Source organism: Amphiprion ocellaris, chromosome 4 (assembly GCF_022539595.1).
Source record: "Amphiprion ocellaris isolate individual 3 ecotype Okinawa chromosome 4, ASM2253959v1, whole genome shotgun sequence".
In the NCBI taxonomy this organism is placed as follows: domain Eukaryota; kingdom Metazoa; phylum Chordata; class Actinopteri; family Pomacentridae; genus Amphiprion; species Amphiprion ocellaris.
Window position 1 is genome coordinate 21,406,436 of NC_072769.1, and position 22,782 is coordinate 21,429,217.

The 22,782-nt window shown below is 39.5% G+C and overlaps 2 protein-coding genes across 5 annotated transcripts; one reads left to right on the forward strand and one right to left on the reverse strand.

Annotated features, from left to right (window-relative positions):
• Window positions 1-265: 265 nt before the first annotated feature.
• Window positions 266-6,881, reverse strand: gprin3b (GPRIN family member 3b). 2 transcript variants are annotated; one of them, XM_035958045.2, is made up of 3 exons: window positions 6,465-6,881; window positions 5,822-5,880; window positions 266-3,158 (listed from the first exon to the last, which is right to left on the reverse strand). In XM_035958045.2, the coding sequence occupies exon 3, from the start codon at window positions 3,065-3,067 to the stop codon at window positions 872-874; it is 2,196 nt and encodes a 731-aa protein (XP_035813938.2). In that variant the 5' UTR covers window positions 3,068-3,158; window positions 5,822-5,880; window positions 6,465-6,881; the 3' UTR covers window positions 266-871. The 2 variants fall into 2 exon arrangements, with proteins under 2 accessions (XP_035813938.2, XP_023147783.2); XM_023292015.3 differs by lacking the exon at window positions 5,822-5,880 and having other exon boundaries at window positions 6,465-6,880.
• Window positions 6,882-12,252: 5,371 nt separating this feature from the next.
• On the forward strand, window positions 12,253-22,771 carry elmod2 (ELMO/CED-12 domain containing 2). Of its 3 annotated transcripts, none has more exons than XM_023292008.3 (9): window positions 12,253-12,364; window positions 13,956-14,103; window positions 14,195-14,223; window positions 16,191-16,288; window positions 16,386-16,515; window positions 18,069-18,202; window positions 20,697-20,765; window positions 21,050-21,183; window positions 21,827-22,771. In XM_023292008.3, the coding sequence occupies exons 2-9, from the start codon at window positions 13,959-13,961 to the stop codon at window positions 21,982-21,984; spliced, it is 897 nt and encodes a 298-aa protein (XP_023147776.1). In that variant the 5' UTR covers window positions 12,253-12,364; window positions 13,956-13,958; the 3' UTR covers window positions 21,985-22,771. The 3 variants fall into 3 exon arrangements, with proteins under 3 accessions (XP_023147776.1, XP_023147777.1, XP_054866157.1); XM_023292009.3 differs by lacking the exon at window positions 12,253-12,364 and adding an exon at window positions 12,379-12,509; XM_055010182.1 differs by lacking the exon at window positions 12,253-12,364 and adding an exon at window positions 12,533-13,612.
• Window positions 22,772-22,782: the final 11 nt, after the last annotated feature.

Sequence of the window (22,782 nt, forward strand, 5' to 3'; positions counted from 1 at the left end):
ATGGAGTGAGAAAACAATCACACTTTCGTTCGCACCTAGGAACAATTTAGAATCACCAATTCACCTGAATGTGTTTTTGGACTGTGGGAGGAACCCGGAGAAAACCCACACATGCACAGAGAGAACATGCAAACTCCATACAGAAAGATCCCGGGACGCAAACCGGGGATCTTCTAGCTGCAAGGTGAAAGTGCTAACCACCAAGCCACTGTGCAGCCAATGTGTAAAGTCTCAACATTAGAAATGAAGAATGTGTAAAACTCGACAGTGTTTTTCTTATTTTAATAGAAAACCAGAAGAACAGAGATTAAACAGCCCATTTACGTATGCATACAGTCCCTTTTTCAATAACTGACTAAAAATAAATATGCATGAAAAGAAAATACAGCAATCTTAGAAATATAGGGCCCCAAAAACACCTCAAAAACATATACCAAATGCACCAAAATGTAATGAGATGTCGGTTTAATATATTTGCACAAATATTCTGACAGTAAGTAAAATGTCTACCCCATGATCAGTGCCTTTTACTGTGAAGGTCTGGACTTCATTTTAGGTCATACAACTGCCACTGCAACTAAGATACATGCGTTTCACTATTATTGCCTTTGTTATTTAAAAACCTCTTTTCATAATATCTATTTCTAGAAAATAAGTCTTGAATTGTTCATTTTATATTTCTATTTTCCTACCTCCACAAACATCACAAATATTTTGACTCTTTTATGCTACAACATTCCAGTATACTTACTTACAGGGATCGTCGTCCCGTTAATGTTTCACGTGGCTTTGCAATCGTGACGGGCGGAGGACAAACATTTTGACCTCTAGGAGAAGGGAGGAGTTCGACATTGACTACCTCTGTGCTGTGCTACTCGAGGACGGAGGAGGGAGGGGGGCGCACACAGCAGTTGGGCCGTCTGACATTTTGCAGCATTGACCTGAAAATGTTCTGCTGCCTTCTTTTGTTCTTTCTGCCATGTCGCGGCGAATCAGGACCAGAGATTGACTTTCGGAAGGAGGTCTGGGCTATCAGTTTCCTCTCTTGCTCCTTGATTTTGCACTGCAAGTGGCTCTGAATGGCAAAACCGAGGGATTCGGGGTCCACAGAAGCCCCGTAGACCTCCCAAGTCATCCCTTGTTCATCCCAGACGACGTCGTGCACGCTCTTGTCTTTCTGCTTCCCCGACTGGTCGTCCTCTTCGTCGTTTCTCTCTGGTTCTATCTTCTGTTTGCTTGAATTTGTCTCCTTCGTCCGGGTTTTACCTCCAGCTTCTTTCCTTTTTTCTTTTGAACTTTCATCTTTATTTTTAGTTAGATCTGCCTTAGATGTGGTGGTTGCTGCTGCTGCTGCTGCTGCTGTTGTTGCAGTTGGCAGGGCCTGGTCAGCTTTGGCTGTAGCAGCAGCCTGAGACAGCGCAGCATTGTTACCGTCAGCAGATCCAGACTTGGAAACACCAGCTGTCTCTGGGGGTGTCCCTGATCTGAGAGAAGGAGCTTCAGCAGTGGCTGTTTTTGCTGCGGATACCTGAACCCCGGTTTTATGCTGGGAGTCGCCACCTGTCTCGCCTTGCTTCTTGTGGTTGCTGTGTTCGATGTTTATTTGATAAACTGGCTGGATGTTGCACAGAGCTGATCCCGGCTCTTTAGGCTTGGCTCCCAGCCTCGAGTCGTGCTGCTGGGATAGAGTCTCTGAGTGGAAAACCCTTGCAGCGTTTTGGTTGGGGCACATCTCCGCCTCCACAGTGAGTCTCTCAGACCTGGGGTCAATAGAGGCGGGTAGGGGAGTTATATTGGTCTGATGGAGGCTCACGCTGTCGTGAACCTGGTGCACTACAGCCAGGCTCTGCACCTCCTCCCTGGGGATTGCACCACCGCTCTGCCTGCGAGTCGCAGTGAAGGGCAGCAGACTTGGGCTCGTGGACACAGCCTTACTGCACATGTCAGCTACAGCCTGAACCTCCATATCATGACACTGCCTGACCAGGACTGGTGATGGGGATGAGGTCATAGTCGAAGCCTCCCTGTAGAGCTTGCTGCGCTGCTCTCCTTCAAAGACAGCTGTGTCAGTCTGGCTGCTTTCCTCGGCCACCTGCCAAGGCATATTTTGTGTAGCCTGGAGCACAGTGGAGGAGTCCTTCTGGGAAGACCCCGGCTGATGTTTATCTGAGGAGACTTGTGGTCTCTCTACTGGTGGAATATCCTTCTCTGTATATGTCGAACATGAATTCTCATTTTTAGGCTCAGCCTCTGTGTCTTTACTATTAGATGGAGGTTTAGTGGAGCTGAGCGGAGTTGAAGTTTCCATGTTTTCTATAGGTTTTGGTGGAACTGACCTTGATGGGCAGGTCTGTATATGATCAGGCTCTTTAGCTTTCTGTGATGTGTCCTTGGGAGCAGAAATACTCCCTTTGTTATCTTGTTGCGGTTCAGATGCTGCATTCCTCAATTCACTGGTGTTGTTAAGGTTTTTGTCATTTGGAGAAACATGCTTATTACCGTTCTCTCGTGCTGTGGCTTTGGCTGAGGATGTCAGCTCTGCAGGCTCCTCCTCTGGTGCACTTGGCCCTTTTATTCTGCAGTCTTTGCTGTGCACATCGACCTTTGATGCCGTAACAGCAGACGGCAAACAGGCATCCTTTTCATTAGCGGGGCTTAGCATTTTCACGTTAGCGTTAGAATCTCTCCGGTCGCCTCCTGCCTCACCCACAGCTTGGCCTGTTGGAGAAAGGTCAGGCAAATGTTGATCTCCACCTGTCACATGCTCAGACTCTATCTGGTTTCCATTTCCTGGTTCTGGATTGTCTGACACAGTGCTGCTAACTGGTTCACCTCCCTTGGAAGCTGTTTTCTGGGTGTGTGGGATGGTGTTAGTGGGAGCAGTCGTCACAGAGAAGTTATCCTGCTTGTCAGGAGATGTGAGAGTGGGTTTTGGACAAACCTGAGAGAGTTTGAGGTTGGACTCCTTACCCCAGTTGGCATTAGGCTCCTTATTGCCCAGTGTATCGGCCACAGCCAGCTGAGGCACCATCTGGACTGTCACTGTCCTTTTTGGGTTAGTTCCCATGCTGGATTCACTGTTTCAGTCTTTAAATACTGTCGTAATCCGAAGATGGAAGCAGATGCACAGTGTGCTATCAGTCACTTTCTGCAGTTTCCTAAAGGAGGAAAACAGAAATAGGCTTAGTTTATTTTCAATCATTAACTCAGATAAATACAATCAACTCATATAGGACTCCAGAATGAGATTATGTCATGCGAGATGATCCAATACAGTTGAACCGATCAATCATTAACATGCATTTAAGTAATCATTGTTCGAATAAAGAGCAAAGCCCCAGAACAACCAGTGACCTGTACCTGCCTCATGTTACCGCTGCTTCAAATACATGTGACTCCAAACCTAACCATCAAATGAATCATAATAAATAATCATGATGTTAATACTTGCTGTAATTGGAACTGTATTCACCTCTGGCTTTCCAACAAGACTTGATTTCTGTACTATGACTGATGAATCAATGTTTTTTCTGTCTCTGTTTCTGAAAAGGTATTTGACATTACCTTATGACCTACGATGATTAATACAGGATTTTGTTGTTTTCTGATGTTTGAAGAGTCCATTATATACTCTACCGTTGAAAAGTTTGGGGACACTTAGAAATATCCTTATTTTCGAAAGAAAAACATTTTTTCAATGAAGATAACATTAAATGAATCAGAAAAACTGTCTAGATTTTGTTCATGTGGTAAATGACTATTCTAGTTGGAAATTTTTAATGGAATATCTCCATAGGGGTACAGAGGAACATTTCCAGCAACCATCACTCCTGTGTTCTAATGCCACATTGTGTTAGCTAATGGTGTTGAAAGGCTGATTGATGATTAGAAAACCCTTGTGCAGTTATGTTAGCACATGAATAAAAGTGTGAGTTTTCATGGAAAACATGAAATTGTCCAGGTGACCCCAAGCTTTTGAGCGGTAGTGTATTTTCAACCTATTTGAAACCGTTCAATCAAAACATGTGTGTAACAAAAAGTGAGAGTAAAATCCTAAAAAACAAAAAAGAAAAGCTGGGGGAAATCCCTAAAGAGGATGTGAAAATGCTGTGTCAGACTAAACCCAGCAAAGTTCACAAGCCTGTAAGTAAATGTAAGCAGCAATAACACTTTGACATATGGAGGCTGGAAGTGCTTACAGATTAAATGTATTTTTGATGAAAGACTGGATTTCCTTATCTTTTCGTGTTCCACAAAACCTAATATACATTGGCAGCACATCACCCATTCAGCTGACGTTATCATATATACACAGAATGTTGCAGCATGAATAGTGTCGCTGCATATTAAGGGACACCAATAATGAGTCAGCTGATGAAGCTCTTGGATTGTTGATCACTGACATCGACTCAGTTTGATTAAAGGTTGATCACCGTGTTATGGGATAAATGCCAAGCTAACCACTTAGCCAACATTTCAATTATCCTTAGAGGGGTTTTTGTTCAACATGGTGCTAATAAATCAACTGAGAGCCCTTTTAGTGAAAAAAAAAATCCACAAAAGGTTTCAAAACCAGTGAGATAATCCTAGATCAGGAGGAGTGTCAAACATGCGGCCCGCGGGCCAAAACCGGCCCTCCAGAGGGTCCAATCCGGCCTGTGGGACGACTTTGTAAAGTGAAAAAATTACAGAGAAGACATTAACTGCAAATTGTAAATTTGTAAAACTATAAATTTAAAATCATTTCTAGACCATGACAAGTTGTTTTGATCATGAAGTAAAATACTAGATTGTTTATTGTTCTTTTGTCGTTTTGTCTCCTTTTTAAAAAATATTTTGTCTTGTTTTTGTTGCTTTGCATCTTTTTTTGTCTGACTTTTGTTGTTTATGTTTTTGTCGTTTTGTTTCTTGTTTTTGTCATTTTGTTTCCTTCTTGTCTCACTTGTGTTTGTTGTATTTTTTTGCCGTTTTGTTTCTTGCTTTTGTCATTTTTTGTCTCATTTGTCATTTGTGTGATTTTTGTATTGTTTTTGTTGCTTTTTTGTTTTGTTTTCTGTGATCTGTTGCATTTTTTTAAAATCATTTTGTTTCCCATTTTGTATCTCATTTTGTCATTTTGCATCTCTTTTTTTTAAACATTTTGGCTTGTTTTGTTGTTTGTTGTCTTTTTTCGTCTGACTTTTGTCATTTTGATGATAAAGTAAAATACTATATCATTCAGTTCCAGATTCCTGTAACTAAATGTTGTGTGTCTTTGTAGACACTCTGTGATCTGTAAGTTGTAATATGTAAATGATAACCTGCATAATGTTGTTGAAATTCAATTTATCTTCTGTAAGATCTTTCAAGTTGCTCATAACGTTTTGTAAAAAATATAATTCCTTAAATGTGAACATTTTCAGAACATACTTTTTTGCACTAAAACTGTGATTTTACTGGTCCAGCCCACTTGAGGTCAAATTGGGCCCTGAACTAAAATGAGTTTGACACCCCTGTTCTAGATCTTCTAATCTGTTTCCACACGGTGACCTGCAGTTTCACAGATCTCTCTTTTTTTTAAAGAGTTTGACTCTATGTCGGGCTGTCTCTTAAATGTGGAAAAGCATCTGGCCAGTTCTGTGAGTAATACGTGTCAGCACTCGGCAGACGGCTGAAATATGATTGTGAAGAGTACAATCCCACAAAACAGCCTTTAGGCTGAAGAGGAAGAAGAACCACCCATTGATAGTTCAGTGAGGTACAGCAAAGAGAGCATCTGTTGGGCTTTTCTGTCTCACTGACATTATTGATGACAGTCGATTCTGCATAATGTGCTGCTCACCAGTGGAGCTAATGTTGAACTCAGCCTCATCAGTAAGCATCCTCCACACTGGGCTTCTTCTGGGAAGGACAACAACAAACAACAGATTTTTTATTTTTATTTTACACTGCCAAAGACTAATCATTCCTGTACCAGAATCACCTACCCCTTCATGCACTTGGCAACCTGAGGGCAGATCTGTAAGTGTGACACTATTGTAGGTTACTGGTGTGGGTCATGGACAGGTGTAGCCAGCTCTGTGTGTGTGCTTTTGCCACTATGCATCTGCCTGTCTGTTGTCAAAGCGCAAATATTTATGGAAAGCATTTCCTGTCTGTAATTAGATATTCAGCAATTATAAAACGCCTTCCTTCTTTGTCTGAGGTGTTTTAGTTGCTCTTGTTGCCTGCAGCAGTTGAACAGAAAAGAGTGAGCAGAGTGCATGCAGAATGTGAATCCAAGCAAAACGGAAAACAACGCAGGCTGCATCCACACGTCCTATTCAGGCCAATTAAGATCTCTGTCATGTACTGTTGCCTCCTGTCCCAAACCCAGCGCCTCACAAGCCACTGATATGTGCTTATTTGATTTGACCTTGCGCACGAATCGAGCATCTAACGCAGAAGGTAAAACGCATTGAGACGAAAAGATGAGGATGGCTTACCTTCAGGTTTAAGCCCCGGTCCGCTGCGTGCCGTTTTTGCGCGTCCGTGTCAGTGAGATGTGAGGCTAAACCCTAAGAAATGAATATGGACAAATCAACCCTGTGTCGGTGACACCAAGCCACGCCTTCCGCCACAATATGGGTCTTAGAGGTATCGATCCCTCTCAGCCGAGCGCAAAATTCAAGCACCCTGACGGACCGACTGTGCGCAATGAGTCACCGCCGTCCTGCCGATGGATGCAGCCTCTCAGCTCTTTATTACCGCTGACTGAGGTGCAGAAAAAGCCCCAAAAATGGACCGTTCATGGTTTGTGCCATCCCAGACTGAGCGGGTCCGGGCAGGGCAGCAGCGTGGTGCAGCAGAGTAACCAGATGAATGGATGAAGGAGGAGAGGGTGAGGTGGAGGCAGCAGCCTATTGGAAAAGCCGCAGGCATTCATAGGAGGGTCACTTGCACTTGAAATTGATTACTTTTAGGTCCAGGCGCTGGCGCTGCCTCATAAGGCAGCCCATAATATTCCAAAAGGATAGATGGCCTGTTTTCGCGGTGCCTGTGTCGTTCTGGAAATGGATTCATGACTGGACCTTATTTGTTATGTGGCTGTTTGGAGGGACGCATTAAGCCAAATCAGGTTATGCTTCTGAATAAGATCATGTTCCTTTACATTACAAACTGCACTTTCAAAATGAACAGTATTTCCTCTGAGCTCTGCAGAATAAATTACCTCAGTAAGCAGGACATTTACAGCATGCTGTCAGGGATGTAGTTTATTTGACTTTGAAGGGATTTCTGAAGCTTCTGTTTTTGTATAAAAGGTCACAATGCACATACACTACCGTTCAAAAGTTTGGGGTCGCCCGGACAATTTCATGCTTTCCAAGAAAACTCACACTTGTATTCATGTGCTAACATAACTGCACAAGGGTTTTCTAATCATCATTTAGCCTTTCAACACCATTAGCTAACACAATGTAGCATTAGAACACAGGAGTGATGGTTGCTGGAAATGTTCCTCTGTACCTCTATGTAGATATTCCAGTAAAAATCATCCATTTCCAGCTACAATAATCTTCATTGAAAAAAATTGCTTTTCTTTCAACAATACGGATATTTCTAAGTGACCCCGAACTTTTGAACAGTAGTGTATGCATCATTATTACAGATCAGATGACAATCAGATCAGTAATTCACAAGTATGATATGAACTTTATTTCTAACATGTTTAAAAATGTGACCTATTATTTGAAATAAATTGGTTCATATAAACTGTTGCTACTTAGCGTTGCAAATACGTTGCAGCACAGTAATAATGTGCATTTCTTCCTCGACTACTGCACAGAAAGTTGTTTTTGCTCATGAAGTGCAAAATTGTCCCCATCAGTCCTATAAAACTATCTCAAAGAATGCAGCCTGAGAAGTAAACACAGATCTCAAACATGAACAACCACGTAACTGTCCATCATCACTTTTATTTTGCTTTGCTTTGTTGTACTTATCTGCTGTGATGCTTCAAAAAGCAATTCCTATCCTTGGAAACACAAAGGAATACCTTGCGCTACGTGCACATCACATATGCTTTGCTGTTGTATCTTGTATCTGCAACAACTTGATGAATGTGTTTCGTTCACCACTTTTAATGTGGGGGAGTAAAGTCATCTTTGCTCTCACTTGCGATTCCTGCTTGGGCCCGAGTAATCAACTCTTCACCAAGGCGCAGTTTGAAGTCAAGGCACTTCAGTGGTTTCTTCCCCAGAAACTGGCAGTCACTCTTATACTGAAACCATGAGTTGGTGATGGCCAGCTCAAAAAACTGCATGCACTGGCCATTTCCGAGTGCGAGAGGCCATCCTAGAAGTAGAAGATCAACATTTGGTCAACCAAGTCAACGCCACCCATGTTGGTGTTGTCCTCAGCACTTGCCAGTGGCCTTGACACCTGTACAATTCTTTTGCCTTTCTTGGACCATCTTCTGCATGTGTCCTGAGATTCAGCACCATAGACAGATGATGCCATGACAGCTGGTTTGTTGTCCAACCACTTCGTGACAGAAAGTTCTGGAGTTCTTGGCCTGATTATCATCTCTGATGCCCCTCTTCTTTCCTTTTTGAAAAGCTTATGCCCTATGACTTTGCACTCCTTTGGAACCCTGTTATTCGTGAGGGTTCCAGTTCCTGTCAGCCTTTTTCTCATCAGTGTGAGGAGGTTGACCATAGTAAAGAACCTGTCAAAGAACAGGTGGGTTCCTTGGGAAACAGACTCAGCCAAATGAAGAACAACTTGTTCTCCAATGCCCTTTACACCTGTAACTCTGAAGGTAGTCTTGCCTTGGTAGACCACAAAGTCTAAGACCAGACCAGTTGGTGCGGCCAAGACAAACACTCTCAGTCCAGTTGGGTATGGTTCCATCAACAATGCGCAGTAAAGTTCTCTCTGCTTCTGAGAATGACTCCCTTTCTTGAGAAAATAACTACATATGTCCACTACTGAGGACATTTTTTAAACACTTAAATACTATGCTAAAATACAGTTAAAATAATTTAGACAATGTTGTTAATGTGTTGTTAAGACTCTAATGTAAAATATGCTAACAACATTTCAAGCCAAAATTTGCTCAATAAAAAGTATTATGCACCTATTTTTCCTCTTCCCATAAAATGTGCTTGCACTGATGGACACCATTTTCCTTAATGAGAAAGAGACAGTTACCAAAGCCTCACCCCTTCACATTTGGTATCATTGAAAAGCCCTAAATGTCCCATTTTTTGTGATGATAATTACTTTAGCTGATTAGTGACTTTTAAAATAAAAACTGTTAAACATCTGCTGCTTTCAGGTTCTCCAAAACATGAATTTGAAGCTTCCTTTCTTTTAATCAGGCATTCAAAGAACAGTCACATACATTTGAATATAATATATTTGGGTTTAAGGCAGTTGGGTCAGTAAAACAAGTTTATTAATCAGCTTGAATTGTAACAGTTGACCACAAAATCTTCTTGTGGAAAATCTGTAACTGTAATGATGGAAGATCAGAAAAAAGTGTGAATAATTTTAGTGAAAGTAATTTTGTAACACATTTGCACAATATCGTACCACTGACGGAAGGACACAGAATGCTCATATGGCTCAGTTTAGGTTTGCTTTGTCATTACACTGCAGGAAGCGGTGGTTGTGGCTGAAATATTGTGATTATTCATGTCAAAGGATCCCTGCAGGAGTCATTCAGCCGTTCTATAAAGTAACACACTAAAAAAAAAAAAAAAGGGGGGGGGGGGGTAATTTACAGCAAAAAATACAGCAACATCATGAAAAATAAATATTTTAGCTCAATATTTTTATGGTAAAAACTTCTGTAATTATACAAAAATATCTCTCATTCAACAAAAAAATCTTTTGCAGAACCAGTTTTCTATTAATAGCCACTAGTTGCATGTACTTTTAGAAACACACCTGCACTACTGAACCTGACTTTAACAGATTTATCAATTGAATAAAAATGATGATACATTTGTAAATGTATTTTAACAGCCTTTTAATGTATTTTTTTTAATTTTATGGTTATACAGAGTGACAGGTTTTTAACATGACTTACATTTGTCATGTAAATTGATTGTATATTAATGTAATTTTATTGATCCGTGTGTGTATTTAAGAAACGTGTGGAATAAATCTGTAAAATAAATCAGAAAATTCGTATTTTTATAACAGTGCATTTCAGACATTAATCTGAATGTGCAGATAAAATATTCTGCAGGAGCAACAAGTAACTGATATTTTTTCATTTATTCATGGCATTGTGATTTTTTTCTATTTTTCTATTGTTTTTTAAATTTATTTTATACTCATTTTTGTTTGTGACAAATAAAAAGTCTTGAGTCAAGTAAATTAAATCATCCCAAATCTTGTTTACTTCTGCTTCTTAGTGTGCAGTTTGTCCATCATCTTGGATGTTGTGGTTTCCTCTTACTCAACCCTTAGATGCATAGGATCGTTAAAAATGACCAGGTGAGGTTGTTTTCTTGCAATATCTTGGTAATGAAAAGTTTTTATCATCTCATTTTCCAGCTGTTCCTCAAAAAATATGTTTTTGATGTCATTCCATTTGAATTTTTAAGCTACCTTTAATACTTTTAAAGAAATTATAAGATTTATATGACTACCCCAAGCTCTTTATCACTGATAATATTATACAAGAGGTGATGAAGTGCACAAACTTGGAGGAAAAGAGTGGACAAATGTCAACAAAATGGATGTTGACATTCTTCTATTGCTGTTCTGTGTAGTATTCTTCTTTCTCAATTGTCAAAATGTTCAAAATCTGTTATAAAGTGAAAAATAAACATATTTCAAACATGAAATCATTCTTGTGTGGGCAAAAATATAATTCAAATAATAATACAAATGATTATTCTTAACCAATATGGCAAAAAAACACATAGATTATGGGTCAATTTTGACCCACTTATGGGAGTGTAGGGTCCTATCAGTCCTGTGTCTGAGGGTTAAGAAACTGTGACAGTATGATGGTCCTGTTAATGCTGAGGTAGAGATGTGACAGTGTAGCATTTAGCAAATGATGGTGATTATATTTGCTTATGTTCACTCTAACCAGTGGTTCTCTAAAATATGTTTTATACTGTATCTGTTAGGACTGTTGTAGCTAATTCAATATCGGCATTAAAGCCTCCCATCTGAGGCTAATCTATCCGTCTGTTATGATATTCTAAGTGGTTACTTTGGGGATTCATTCTTCAAATATAGCTCGGGTCTGAGACAGGAGTTCCTCTTGAATTGCAGTAATTGTACAGGATAGACCTCCTGCCTTTAAAAGCCCAGAGGGACTGATTAGGTGAGAAGGCAGACCGCGGCTTAATTACAACCGAGCATCTCAGAATGGGCTGCATGCATTGTTGAGAAACCAGATTACTGCTTCAAGCTTCTATGCAGCTGCTTTAAAAAACGGCACAGTTATGGGCGGTTATTTGTTGTCTGTTTGCACCATTATGAGACAGAATGGAATAATGGAAACTTAACGTCATATTTCCAGAGGATAAGGGGTGCTGTGGAACACAATGATTAATTCACAGCCCACAAGAAGGAGGAGCTGAGAAACACCTGATTCAGCTGTACTGTGTTTTAAGATGCTTGGAGAACCCTGTTGTTGTTGTTTTTTTTTTTTTACTTCATGTGCAAAAACAGCAATCAATCAGACTTTATTTGTAAATCAACATTTCATACAGCTTAGTGCAGTCCAAGATGTCTCAGAGCAGCATCTTTAATATGGTAACTGTTTTTATGTAGAAAACACAGTTATTTTGTGAATCTGGCATCATCTTGTGGTTCATTTTGGAAAAGGCCTGTGCTTGGAAGGGCTGATGGAGTCTTTTATCTGAACCCAATCTGATCTGCCTACAGAAAATTCCAGCTGCAATATTAAACTGGCAGTTTCCGTTTACCTATAAAACTAGATGTACTATTCAGCTGCTTCTTAAAATGTACAATTTTGAGCAAAATGTTTCAGGAATCACAACTGTGTGGACAGTAGATGGAGATGCAGCAATTTCCAAAACAGCTAATGCTATGTTTACAGACGTCATGTATTTCAGAGTGAAAAATTAGATTCAATCCAAGGTTCTCCGAGTGTGTCCACCACATCAACAAAAAAAATCCTCTCATTCATTAAAAATAATTGAAAGAATATATATGCAAAAAATTATGTACATTATCGAAAAATATTTCAGTTTACTCTGTGATTGATATCGTCTCCCTGTATGTCTGTACTGAACCTGAACGCACCGGAGCCAGAGCTGTTGTCAAGAGAAGCGTTGCTAACCCTCACGGCTGTCGGCTTCAAAGTGGAGATAAGTTTAGCCATTTTTGGGACTGAAAACATTTTCCCCCGGTGAGATTAACTTCAGCTACTTCCTTTTCGTAAATACTGCCAAACATGAGTGCCTTCGACGCAACCTAATGTGGAGTAAACGCGATGTAACTAGCTAAACGAACACAATGACAACCTGTTGTCTGAAGTCGGTTGACTCTCATTTGTGAGTTTTGAAGCCAGTTAGTTTGTTAAATTTTGAAGGTAGCAAGACAGCAGTTTGTTAACATTAATATACATTGCTTGTCAAAGCGCCCTTAAAGTCGCTAAATCGTTGAAACTAAACGGAAAGAGGACGTTTGTGTGAAATTAGCATTAGCACAAAAGCTAGCTGCCACCGTGCTATTGTTTTGGCAGCTAGAGTGTGGACTAGCTGTATCTATCCCTCTCAAATTAACACGATCCTCTTAGTATAGGTGGTGTATTTGAATTTTGTTATGACTCACAGTCAGCTGCTCTTCTAATACACCGAATAATGAATTACTATGGCTGGTTGTAAAAGGAAGAATAAGGTCAGCTGTTGCTAATGGTGGCCATCGTTACCGAGACACAGACAGATCAGTGTCAGCAACATTAGTCCTACTCCTAATTATAATGTGGTTAGAAGTAACTGACACGTTTACTCAGCTCTAAACCTACCATTATGTGTGCTTGACCTATTTACTAGTGCTGCTTTGCATTTAAATTCCACTACATGTAACTAGAAACCTCATGTTCATTCATTCAAATGCTTCATCAGACAGCAGAGTTCCTGCCTGCTTTCAGATTAAGAGTTTTCATTAAAAAAAAAACACGAGTGAAAGAAGGTAGAGAACAGGTGAAAAAAGTTAAAGAAATTGAAAATTGAAAGAACGATGCAGTATTTATTTTGTCACTTTGAAATAAGAAACAGTGATACAGTATTTTTAGAATAAATAAGAGGTCGTTAAGTCAGTCAGTTATTATTATGTTACTCATTTGTATACCTATTCATACTGAGGCAGTATCTTCGTGTTACTGCTGGTTTGCTACATGATCATATGTTTATTTACATTACTAGTGTATTAGGATAAGGTAGAACTTTAATGCGCTGACCCAGTCGTCTTGTCAAACTGGCTCAAATTTCTTACATTTGCCCATTTTTCCTGTTTCTAATATCAACTTTGAGGACAAAATGTTCACTTGCTGCCTATTATGTCCAACCCAATAACAGGTGTCAAGATGAAGGGATAATCAGAGTTATTCACTTCACCTGTCAGTGGCCAGAATGATGCCTGATTGGTGTACTACGTGACTAGTTCCATTAAATTCCAGGACAAGATTTGTACTTGTATGGGGTATTTTTACATTATAACAGTACTGCTTCCTCCACCACAATCGGTACATATTTGTAACAGTCTCATGCATGTGAAAAGCTTCTGGGCTTCAGTCACATTAACTTAAACATCCACATTAATCCATAGCTTTCCAGGAAACTTGTTGGATGGAAAGAATAAAACCTGAGACAATTTCAGAACCAGGAGGAGTCATTGACCCATTTAATTTCATATTAACAAAGTGGCTATTCAGAAAAATATTCAGAATGTGTAACAGATTAAGATTTTTGTGCTTGAATTCTCTGTTTGTGTTGTAGGAAATGTTGGGCTACATCTGGCAGTATGTTTACACATCCTTCCTGAGATACTGGCTGAAGTGGCTCATCAGACAGGCAACAGGGAAATGTGAGCTGCAGAGAATATGTTCTGAATGCAAACCTGGAGCAACAAGGACCGCAAAAGCAGGTGAATTAAATCATCCCTGACCCAGCCTACCTTTGCCTCTAAGTATAATGTTTTTGTAAAATCTTAATTTGCCTCTTGTGTCCTCTTGCAGAGTACTCTCTTCGCTCTTCAAAGAGCAAGGTAAGAAGATGTTAGTTTTGTTTTTTATACCCAGTTACTCCACTGTAAATTCCAAGTTTAGCTACAGAAGTTGTGCATTAAGATGGTTGTAGTGTGACTGCTTCTGTTATATTATGCTTAATTTTCTTTATGCAGCTGTTGAACGACAAATACATGAACACTGCAAATTCAGGGTTGATCATTACTTGATCAAGGGCATCCACTGTCTGGAACTGATGCCCATTGTTGTAGCATTCCCTTGCCATCCATACCCAAATGTTCTTAACTGGATTTAGATCAGCGGAACACACAGGGTGGTCCAAAAGAGCGACGATCTTCTTGTCATCCAGTAATGTTGGAAGCCATCATGACCGTCAAGGTTACATTTTTTCTCATCTGAGAATAAAACTTTCTTCCACCTTTCAGTGTCCCATGTTTGGTGCTCTTTGCAAAGTCCAAACAGGCAATTTTGTGGCATTAAAGGAGATGTGGACGTCGAAGATGTTTTTTGTTTTTTAAGCCCTTCCCTCCCAGATGCCGTCTGATGGTTACTGGGTTGCAGTCAGCAACAGACAGCCCAATCAGATCCTCTGGCTCAGCGACGGTGAAATTTTTTTGGGTCTGCCACTTGACTTTTTTGTTCCGTAACCCTCAGGATCTTTGAGAAATTCAAAATGACCGTCTTACTGCGTCCAACCTCAGCAGTGATGGCGCATTGCGAGAGGCTTTGCTTATGCAGCTCAACAGTCCTACCACCTTTAAAGACAGAAATCATTTTTGCCATCAGGAGGGCATAACAGTGTGAATATCTGACAGAAAATGACATGGAATCCAAATTTTTTTTGCAGATTTTGGCTTTTAAAGGCTATGGTCTTAAACTTTTGATCAGCAGACAAAAGCATGTTTGAGTTAAAATACAATTTTCAACAAATTACCTGCTACAGATTTTCTTGTTTTTTCGCTCTCATTTTTTCTTCTTGCATTTTGAAGCTCTACTTAGAACCTTCTTAAAACCCAACAGTGCAAAATGCAAATTCTTGCCATTTTTCAACTGGTCTTAAGATTTTATCACCTAATAGACATCGTAGTTTTCTACAGTATGACTGTTATTGAACAACATTTGGCAGGAAAGGAGGTCACTTAATTGAAATGCAAAGACATGCGTTCTCAACAGACATGTCAGAAGCTGTCTTTCTGTTCTTCAGACTGTTTCACAGTTTCCATGATAACTGCCTTGAAAAATCTCTGTTCCCAGACTGCTTGAGTTTCTTTGTGAGATGACTAGTGGTTTTTGTTCAGTGGATCTGAAGCCCTTACCAGATTTTGGGGTCAGAACTTTGAAAATATGGTGTGACTTTGCTGTAAATGTGTACGTAGCGGGTATGAAGTCACCAGGATTGGTCCCATTTATATATATATATATATATATATATATATATATATATATATATATATATATATATATATATATATATATATATATATATATATATATATATATATATATATATTTTTTTTTTTTTTTTTTTTTTTTTAAATTTTGAAAGCTAAGCTAACTGGAGAAAAGGAAGACAGAAATTTCCTCATTTGAAGATTATTTCTTGATTTGTGTCTACCGTGTGAATGATCCCTTTTTCCCAACCACTGAGTTCTTCATTATCTTTTAGAAAGTTGTATGTGTGAACTTGAATAACATTGTATCCTCTGAGCTTAATCAGGCCTTATCTTTCAACTCACTTGCCAAGCTCAGGTGAATTGACTCTACATGTCATTTATGGTTACAGCTCGATAAGCATTTTCTGGTCAACAGTCCATTCAGTGTAGAAACAAAAGTGCTTTGGTCATCTTTTTCGTTTTCTAAGGTTGATGTTGAAAAACATTTCTTAACTCTAGTTGCAGATTATCTGGCCGCCATTGTGTGAATTTTCCTTTCTGGTGGCTTTCTGTATCATTATTTTTCTTTTGTCCTGTGTGTTCTTCATCTGTAGGTCTTAAGAGGAGCCTTGGAAACCAGTAAGGATAATTTAGAGCAATGTGTGGATCAAATTATGAAGGAAAAGAATGTCAAACCTCAGAAAGATCCCCAGTAAGGTTACTTCTGTTAATTTGAATACAGTTCTTTTACATAAGTGTCATTTTTGATCTAGTGATGATTTCTTGTTTCCACTGCTGTTGTTTTTCAGGTTCAAGGCAAGCCTAAACATCTGTCTGCTACAGATTACAGGATACAGCAGCTTGTATGTATCTGTAGAAGACTTGAGGAAGGAAGTTTTCAGCGCAGACAACCTTGAACACGAGGCCATGCTTTTAAAGGTGTAGATTCCTGCTTCTGGAGCCGTACATTAGTAAAGCGTTTGCTGTATGTGTTTAAGCTGCATGGTTACTGTTGCATAGAGCAAATGTGGACATGCCCAAGGTTTATGTACACTGCCAGTCAAAAGTTTGGACACACCTTCTCATTTAATGTTTTTTCTTTATTGTCATGACTATTTACATTGTAGATTCTCACTGAAAGCATCAAAACTATGAATGAACACATATGGAATTATGTAGGAAACAAAAAAAAAGTGTGAAATAAGTCAAAACATGTTTTATATTTTAGATTCTTCAAAGTAGCCACCTTTTGCTTTGATTACTGCTTTGGACACTCTTGACTTTCCCTCTGTGAGCTTCATGAGGTAGTCACCTGAAATGATTTTCCAACAGTCTTGAAGGAGTTCCCAGAGATGCTGAGCACTTGTTGGTCCTTTTTCCTTCACTCTGTGGTCCATCTCATCCCAAACCATCTGGATTGAGTTTAGGTCAGGTGACTGTGGAGGCCAGGTCATCTGACCTAAGCAGCACTCCATCACTCTCCTTCTTGGTCAGATAGTCCTTCCACAGCCTGGAGGTGTGTTTGGGGTCATTGTCCTGTTGAAAAATAAATGATGGTCCAACTAAACACAAACCGGATGGGATGGCATGTCACTGCAGGATGCTGTGGTAGCCATGCTGGTTCAATGTTCCTTCAGTTTTTAATAAATCCCCAACAGTGTCACCAGCAAAGCAAAGCACCCCCACACCATCACACCTCCTCCTCCATGCTTCATGGTGGGAACCATGCATGTAGAGACCATCCATTCACCTTTTCTGGTCTCACAAGGACACGGTGGGTGGAACCAAAGATCTCAGATTTGGACTCATCAGACCAAAGCACAGATTTCCACTGGTCTAATGTCCATTTCTTGTGTTTCCTGGCCCAAACTTCTGCTTGTTGCTTTTCCTTAGCAGTGGTTTCTTAGCAGCTGTTTGACCATAAAGGCCTGATTGGTTCAGTCTCCTCTGAACAGTTGATGTAGAGATGTGTCTGCTACTAGAAATCTGTCTAGCATTTGACCTTCAGTTCTTAAAGTAATGATGGACTGTTGTTTCTCTTTACATAGATGATTGGTTCTTGCCATAATATGGATTCTAACAGTTGTCAAATAGGGCTGTCAGCTGTGTACCAACCTGACTTCTGCACAACACAACTGATGGTTCCAACCATTTTTTGTTTGCTACATAATTCCATATGAGTTCATTCATAGATTTGACGCCTTCAGTGAGAATCTACAATGTTAATAGTCATGAAAATAAGGAAAAATCATTAAATGAGAAGGTGTGTCCAAACTTTTCAACTGTAGTGTATATATGTCCAGACTTTTTTCCTTTTTGTTGGGCCTGTATATTTCAGATAACATTTGAACTTTGCAAACCAGCAAAAAGTATTTTCTAAAGCTGTTTAAGTAATGATTATAAATCCAAAATGCCATGCATAAAATTATGAGGCATCATTGTAGTAGTAACTAAGTTACAATGTTTGACTCCTGTTTTATTTGTCGTCTCAGCTGTGGGACTTGTTGATGCCGTCGGTCAAATTGGAGTCCAGGATCACTAAACAGTGGGGAGACATTGGATTCCAAGGAGACGACCCCAAGACAGACTTCAGAGGAATGGGCCTGTTGGGCCTAATTAACCTTGTGTGAGTGCTCAGTAAATGACAATGCAGCGCTAATCAAGTGAACAAGAACTACAGAGAATATCAGTAACAGAAGTATCTGCCCCTCATTTACTCTGAAAATGACACCATTTCTGTTTTCCTTCTGTTGACAGTGCATTGTAGTGCTATGCAGTCATGAGAGCCATGACAAAATAAGAAAAAAAGGTTGGCTTTTTTTGACATTTTTGGACAAGCAAACATTTAATCCTCTTCGATACAGTACTTAACAGATAGAGGTGATACACATGAACACAGCAACAAGAGAAATTTCCATTTTCAGTCATTTTTTTTTTTTTAAAGAAAAATAACAATAGATATAATATTCTTCTGGAAAAAGTGGCCCTTTCCCAGATGTATTTTTTGTACCAGTCTCTGACATAACTTTTCTGCAATTTCTGACCACTCCTCCATTCAAAATCCCTTCAGTTGCAGGTTGTTGTTTGGAAGTACATTCACTCCTAGTTGAACTTGGACACATGGCCTCATGCTCTTTGATATTAAGCCATATTCACTTTTGAATCAATGTTTGCAAGCCGCAGCAAACCAAAACTGTAACATTTCCACCGCCCTGCTTCACAGTTAGTATGAGGTCCTTGTCCGGAAAAGCCAAACAGCTCTATCTTTGATTCATCTGTCCAGAACACGCTATTCCAAAAGCTCTTATTCTTTCTTTTTTTTTTGTTCACTTGCAAGCTGTTGTTTTGCTCCAGTGTTCTTTGTGGAAAGCCGAGGCTTTTTCCTGGCAGGCTGCCCACGCAGGTCAAATTTGTGCAATCTCTTTCTGATTGCAGACGGATGCATTTTGACACTAGAGTTACCTGCAGATCCTCTGATGAATGTTTGGGTTTCTTGGAGATTTCTTTTGACATACAACAGCGTCGCTCTCGGGCTGAATTTGTTGCGTTTTCCAACTTTGTAGCATCTGCGTGTAAAAATTAAACCAAGCACATCTACAGTGAAGCTTCACATGTCCCAGTAAATAATTTATCTGTGCGGAGCTGTGCATGGGTGTTAACACCTCACAGTCACAGTTTAGCGGGCTGTTGTGCCAAATACTGTAACTTCCCAACCAAACAAATAATAATGTAATAAAAACAATAACCCTGAAAACAAGCTCTGCAGTAAACACAGGGCTCAACTGTGCTTATCTACCTGCCAAGGCTAATGTACGCTACCGTTCAAAAGTTTGGGGTCACTTAGGGATGTCTTTATTTTTGAAAGAAAAGCATTTTTTTTCAACAAAGATCACATTAAATCATTCAGAAATCCAGTCTAGACATTGTTAATGTGGTAAATACAGTGGCCCTTTGTTTATCGCGGGAGTTAGGTTCCAGAACCGCTTGTGATAGACGAAAATCTGCGAAGTAGCGACCTTATATTTATTCTATTATTTATATATATTTTAAGGCTTTATAAAACCTCCCCTCACTCATATAAACCTTACAAAGCACCGCAGAGTAACACTATGCGATCAGATGTCGATGTGAAATGGACAATGCGAGATGCTGAACGCTGCTACACACAGGAGACGGAGGAGACTGATGCTACGATCTCTGAGCCAATCAGTGCCCAGCGCTGTACACTACATATTTTATTTCGATTTAATATTCTTTTAATATATTTTAATTATTATTTTTTATATTGTTTTAAATTTTTCATGCTAGAAAAGACTTATTTTACTGCAAAAATTATTAAAATAATAAATGTATAAAAGTACCTATATCCGCAATACAGTCAGTTCGCAAAAAGTGAACTGCGATGAGGGTGAGGGATAACTATAGTTAGCTGGAAACGGCTTGAAAGAAAAGCAGTTTTTTTCAGTGAAGATAACATGAAATTCATTTGAAATACAGTCTAGATTGTTAAAGTGGTAAATGACTATTCTAGCTGGAAACAGCTGATTTTTAATGGAATATCTACATAGAGGTACAGAGGAACATTTCCAGCAACCATCACTCCTGTGTTCTAATGCTACATTGTGTTAGCTAATGGTGCTGAAAGGCTAATTGATGATTAGAAAACCCTTGTGCAATTATGTTAGTACATGAATAAAAGTGTGAGTTTTCATGGAAAACATGAAATTGTCTGGGTGACCCCAAACTTTTGAATGATAGTGTACTTCCAAAATTTCCAGCTCACTACTTTTAATTTTACCCTGAGTTGACCTGTAATACTTCGTGAAGGTGCTTCCAGAAAATGATTCAAAGGCAAAATATTTAAGAGTATAGTACATACTGCTCACACTGAATAAAAGATTTTTTAGGTTTTGCCTGATTATTTGAGCAGCACCAATCACACAGGTGAACGTTAATTTATTTAAAAAGTTGTGCTTTAGAAAATGATACTTAAATGTTTTTTTTTTTTTTATATAAATGTTTACGATTGTCACTAGGGAGTGCAGGTTTACTGTTTAATGTTTAGAGCAGTTCCATCCATGGACTTGAGTAATATTGATTCTATCGGTTTTTCTTTGCAGGTTTTTTAGCGAAAACTACACAATGGAGGCTCGCCGGGTGTTGTCTCATGCAAACCATCCTAAACTAGGGTAAGAGTCATTATCAGTTTATTTTCAATGCTGCAGTGTCAGACATTTAATCCTTCTGAAGTCACTGTATTGTTGTCATTGAACCTAGACATGAATTGCCACTGTCGCCTTTTGGCTTGCTCTGGGGGTCAGGCATATGGGTTCTGTAAAGCGTCTCGAGACAATTTGACTGTAATTGGTGCTATGTAAATGAAATTGAATTGAATTGAATTGAATAGACTTGGATAATTCAGGTTCTCCACCACGCCCATGCCTCCCCTTTCTATTCACTGTGCATATTTTAGGTATTCCTATGCCATAGTTGGGATAAACTTGACAGAGATGGCCTACAGCCTCCTGAAGAGTGGTGCTCTGAAACCACATTTCTACAATACAGTCCAGGGCACCCCAGAGCTGCAGCATTTTCATCAGCTCTACTGTGAGTAATAAACATCATTCTTCTGTTCCTTACGGTGGTAATGTTGCTGGTTGGCTTTATTTCTGAAGGACTTTTACTTCGCCAAGGAACGCGGTGGAGTTATGTGACATTCAGTGTACGTTTGTCTGTCTGTCTGTCTGTTCGCAACATTACTCAAAAACAGACCAACGGATTTGGATGAAATTTTCAGGGAAGGTCAGAAATGACACAAGGACCGACTGATTAGATTTTGGCAGTGAGATTTCTGTATTATTGTGAGATAGCGGCACGGCGCCACTGTAACTATGACAACAAGAGGACACTACGTCAGCTGCCTGCTGACGATCACATGATTGTGATCCTACTACAAATCCTCTGCTGTGGAATTATCGGGACTTATCCGTCAGAAACAATACAAGGAACAATTGATTTAATTGTGGCGGTGTTTCCAAATCCCATCAATTCCCGCTGCCCGCTCCATATTTAGGTCATGCGATTTGGTATCCGTACATAAGCATGCGTAACACACGCCTGTGCTTAGAGCAACGTCATTTTTTTATTCAAGATTTCCTCCACCGGAAATGATACAACGACTGAGCAGCCTTGGCGGAGTACTGTGCTCTCTGAGTGCTTTTCTTGTCTAAAATAGTTTTTCTTCTTTCAGGTTATCTGGCTTATGAATTTGATAAATTCTGGGTGGCAGAAGAACCAGAGAGCATCATGCACTTCAATCAGTACAGAGAAAAATTCCACACAATTGTGAAGACACATCTACAGGAGCCCGATGCGTCTCTCACACTGACTGTCAGCTCAAAAAACTAACACTTTTCACATGATGTGACGTTTGATCTGGTAGAAGGAAGGTCGGCATGAGCAATGCTGACACATTGCAAACAGAATGAAGCTGATCGTTGCCTCATATTCCTGAAGAATCCAAAAAAATTAGTCCTCTCGTGTTTGGTTTTGTGATTCATTTGTGATGCTCAGTCCATCTTGTTCCAGTGACAGTTAAGGTATTTAAAATCAAGCACAAATCTTAAACACCTTATGCCTCAACAACGACCATTCCAGTGGTTCATTCACTCATAAAGGGGAAATGAGAGCTACTGCAGAGGACTGTAGTGATAAAAAATGGCTCTATATGTTGTAAGGCTTTAAGCACTTTCAGTGAGCAAGCAGCCAAATTGTTGCATTTAAAGGCAGTAAAATGGTGATGAACAACCTTATTTTAGCTGTCTTGTATTTATGTGAACAAAGCCTGTGTGTTCTCACATTAGTCCTGCTCAGGAATTTAATATTTATGTTCAGAGGTAATGGCTGAAACTAAATATAAGGAATGATTTCCAGTTTTTGACGCTTCATTGTGGTGCTCCAATCTTAAAAGTTGTGCATGTTTTAACCAGTCCCCCACTGATGTCATTAATATCATCTGTGTTATATAATATCAGTGAAATGGAAATGTGAGCAGTGGTTTTCATACATTTGTATGTCTTAAGACTGATGCTGAACTTTTATTAACTGTTATTTTTATGCTGTGATTTGCTTCTGGAGGCAGGTTTGTAAAACTCACATCTTGCTGAGAGTTAATAAACACATTTGATTTGAAAAATGTTTTTCCTT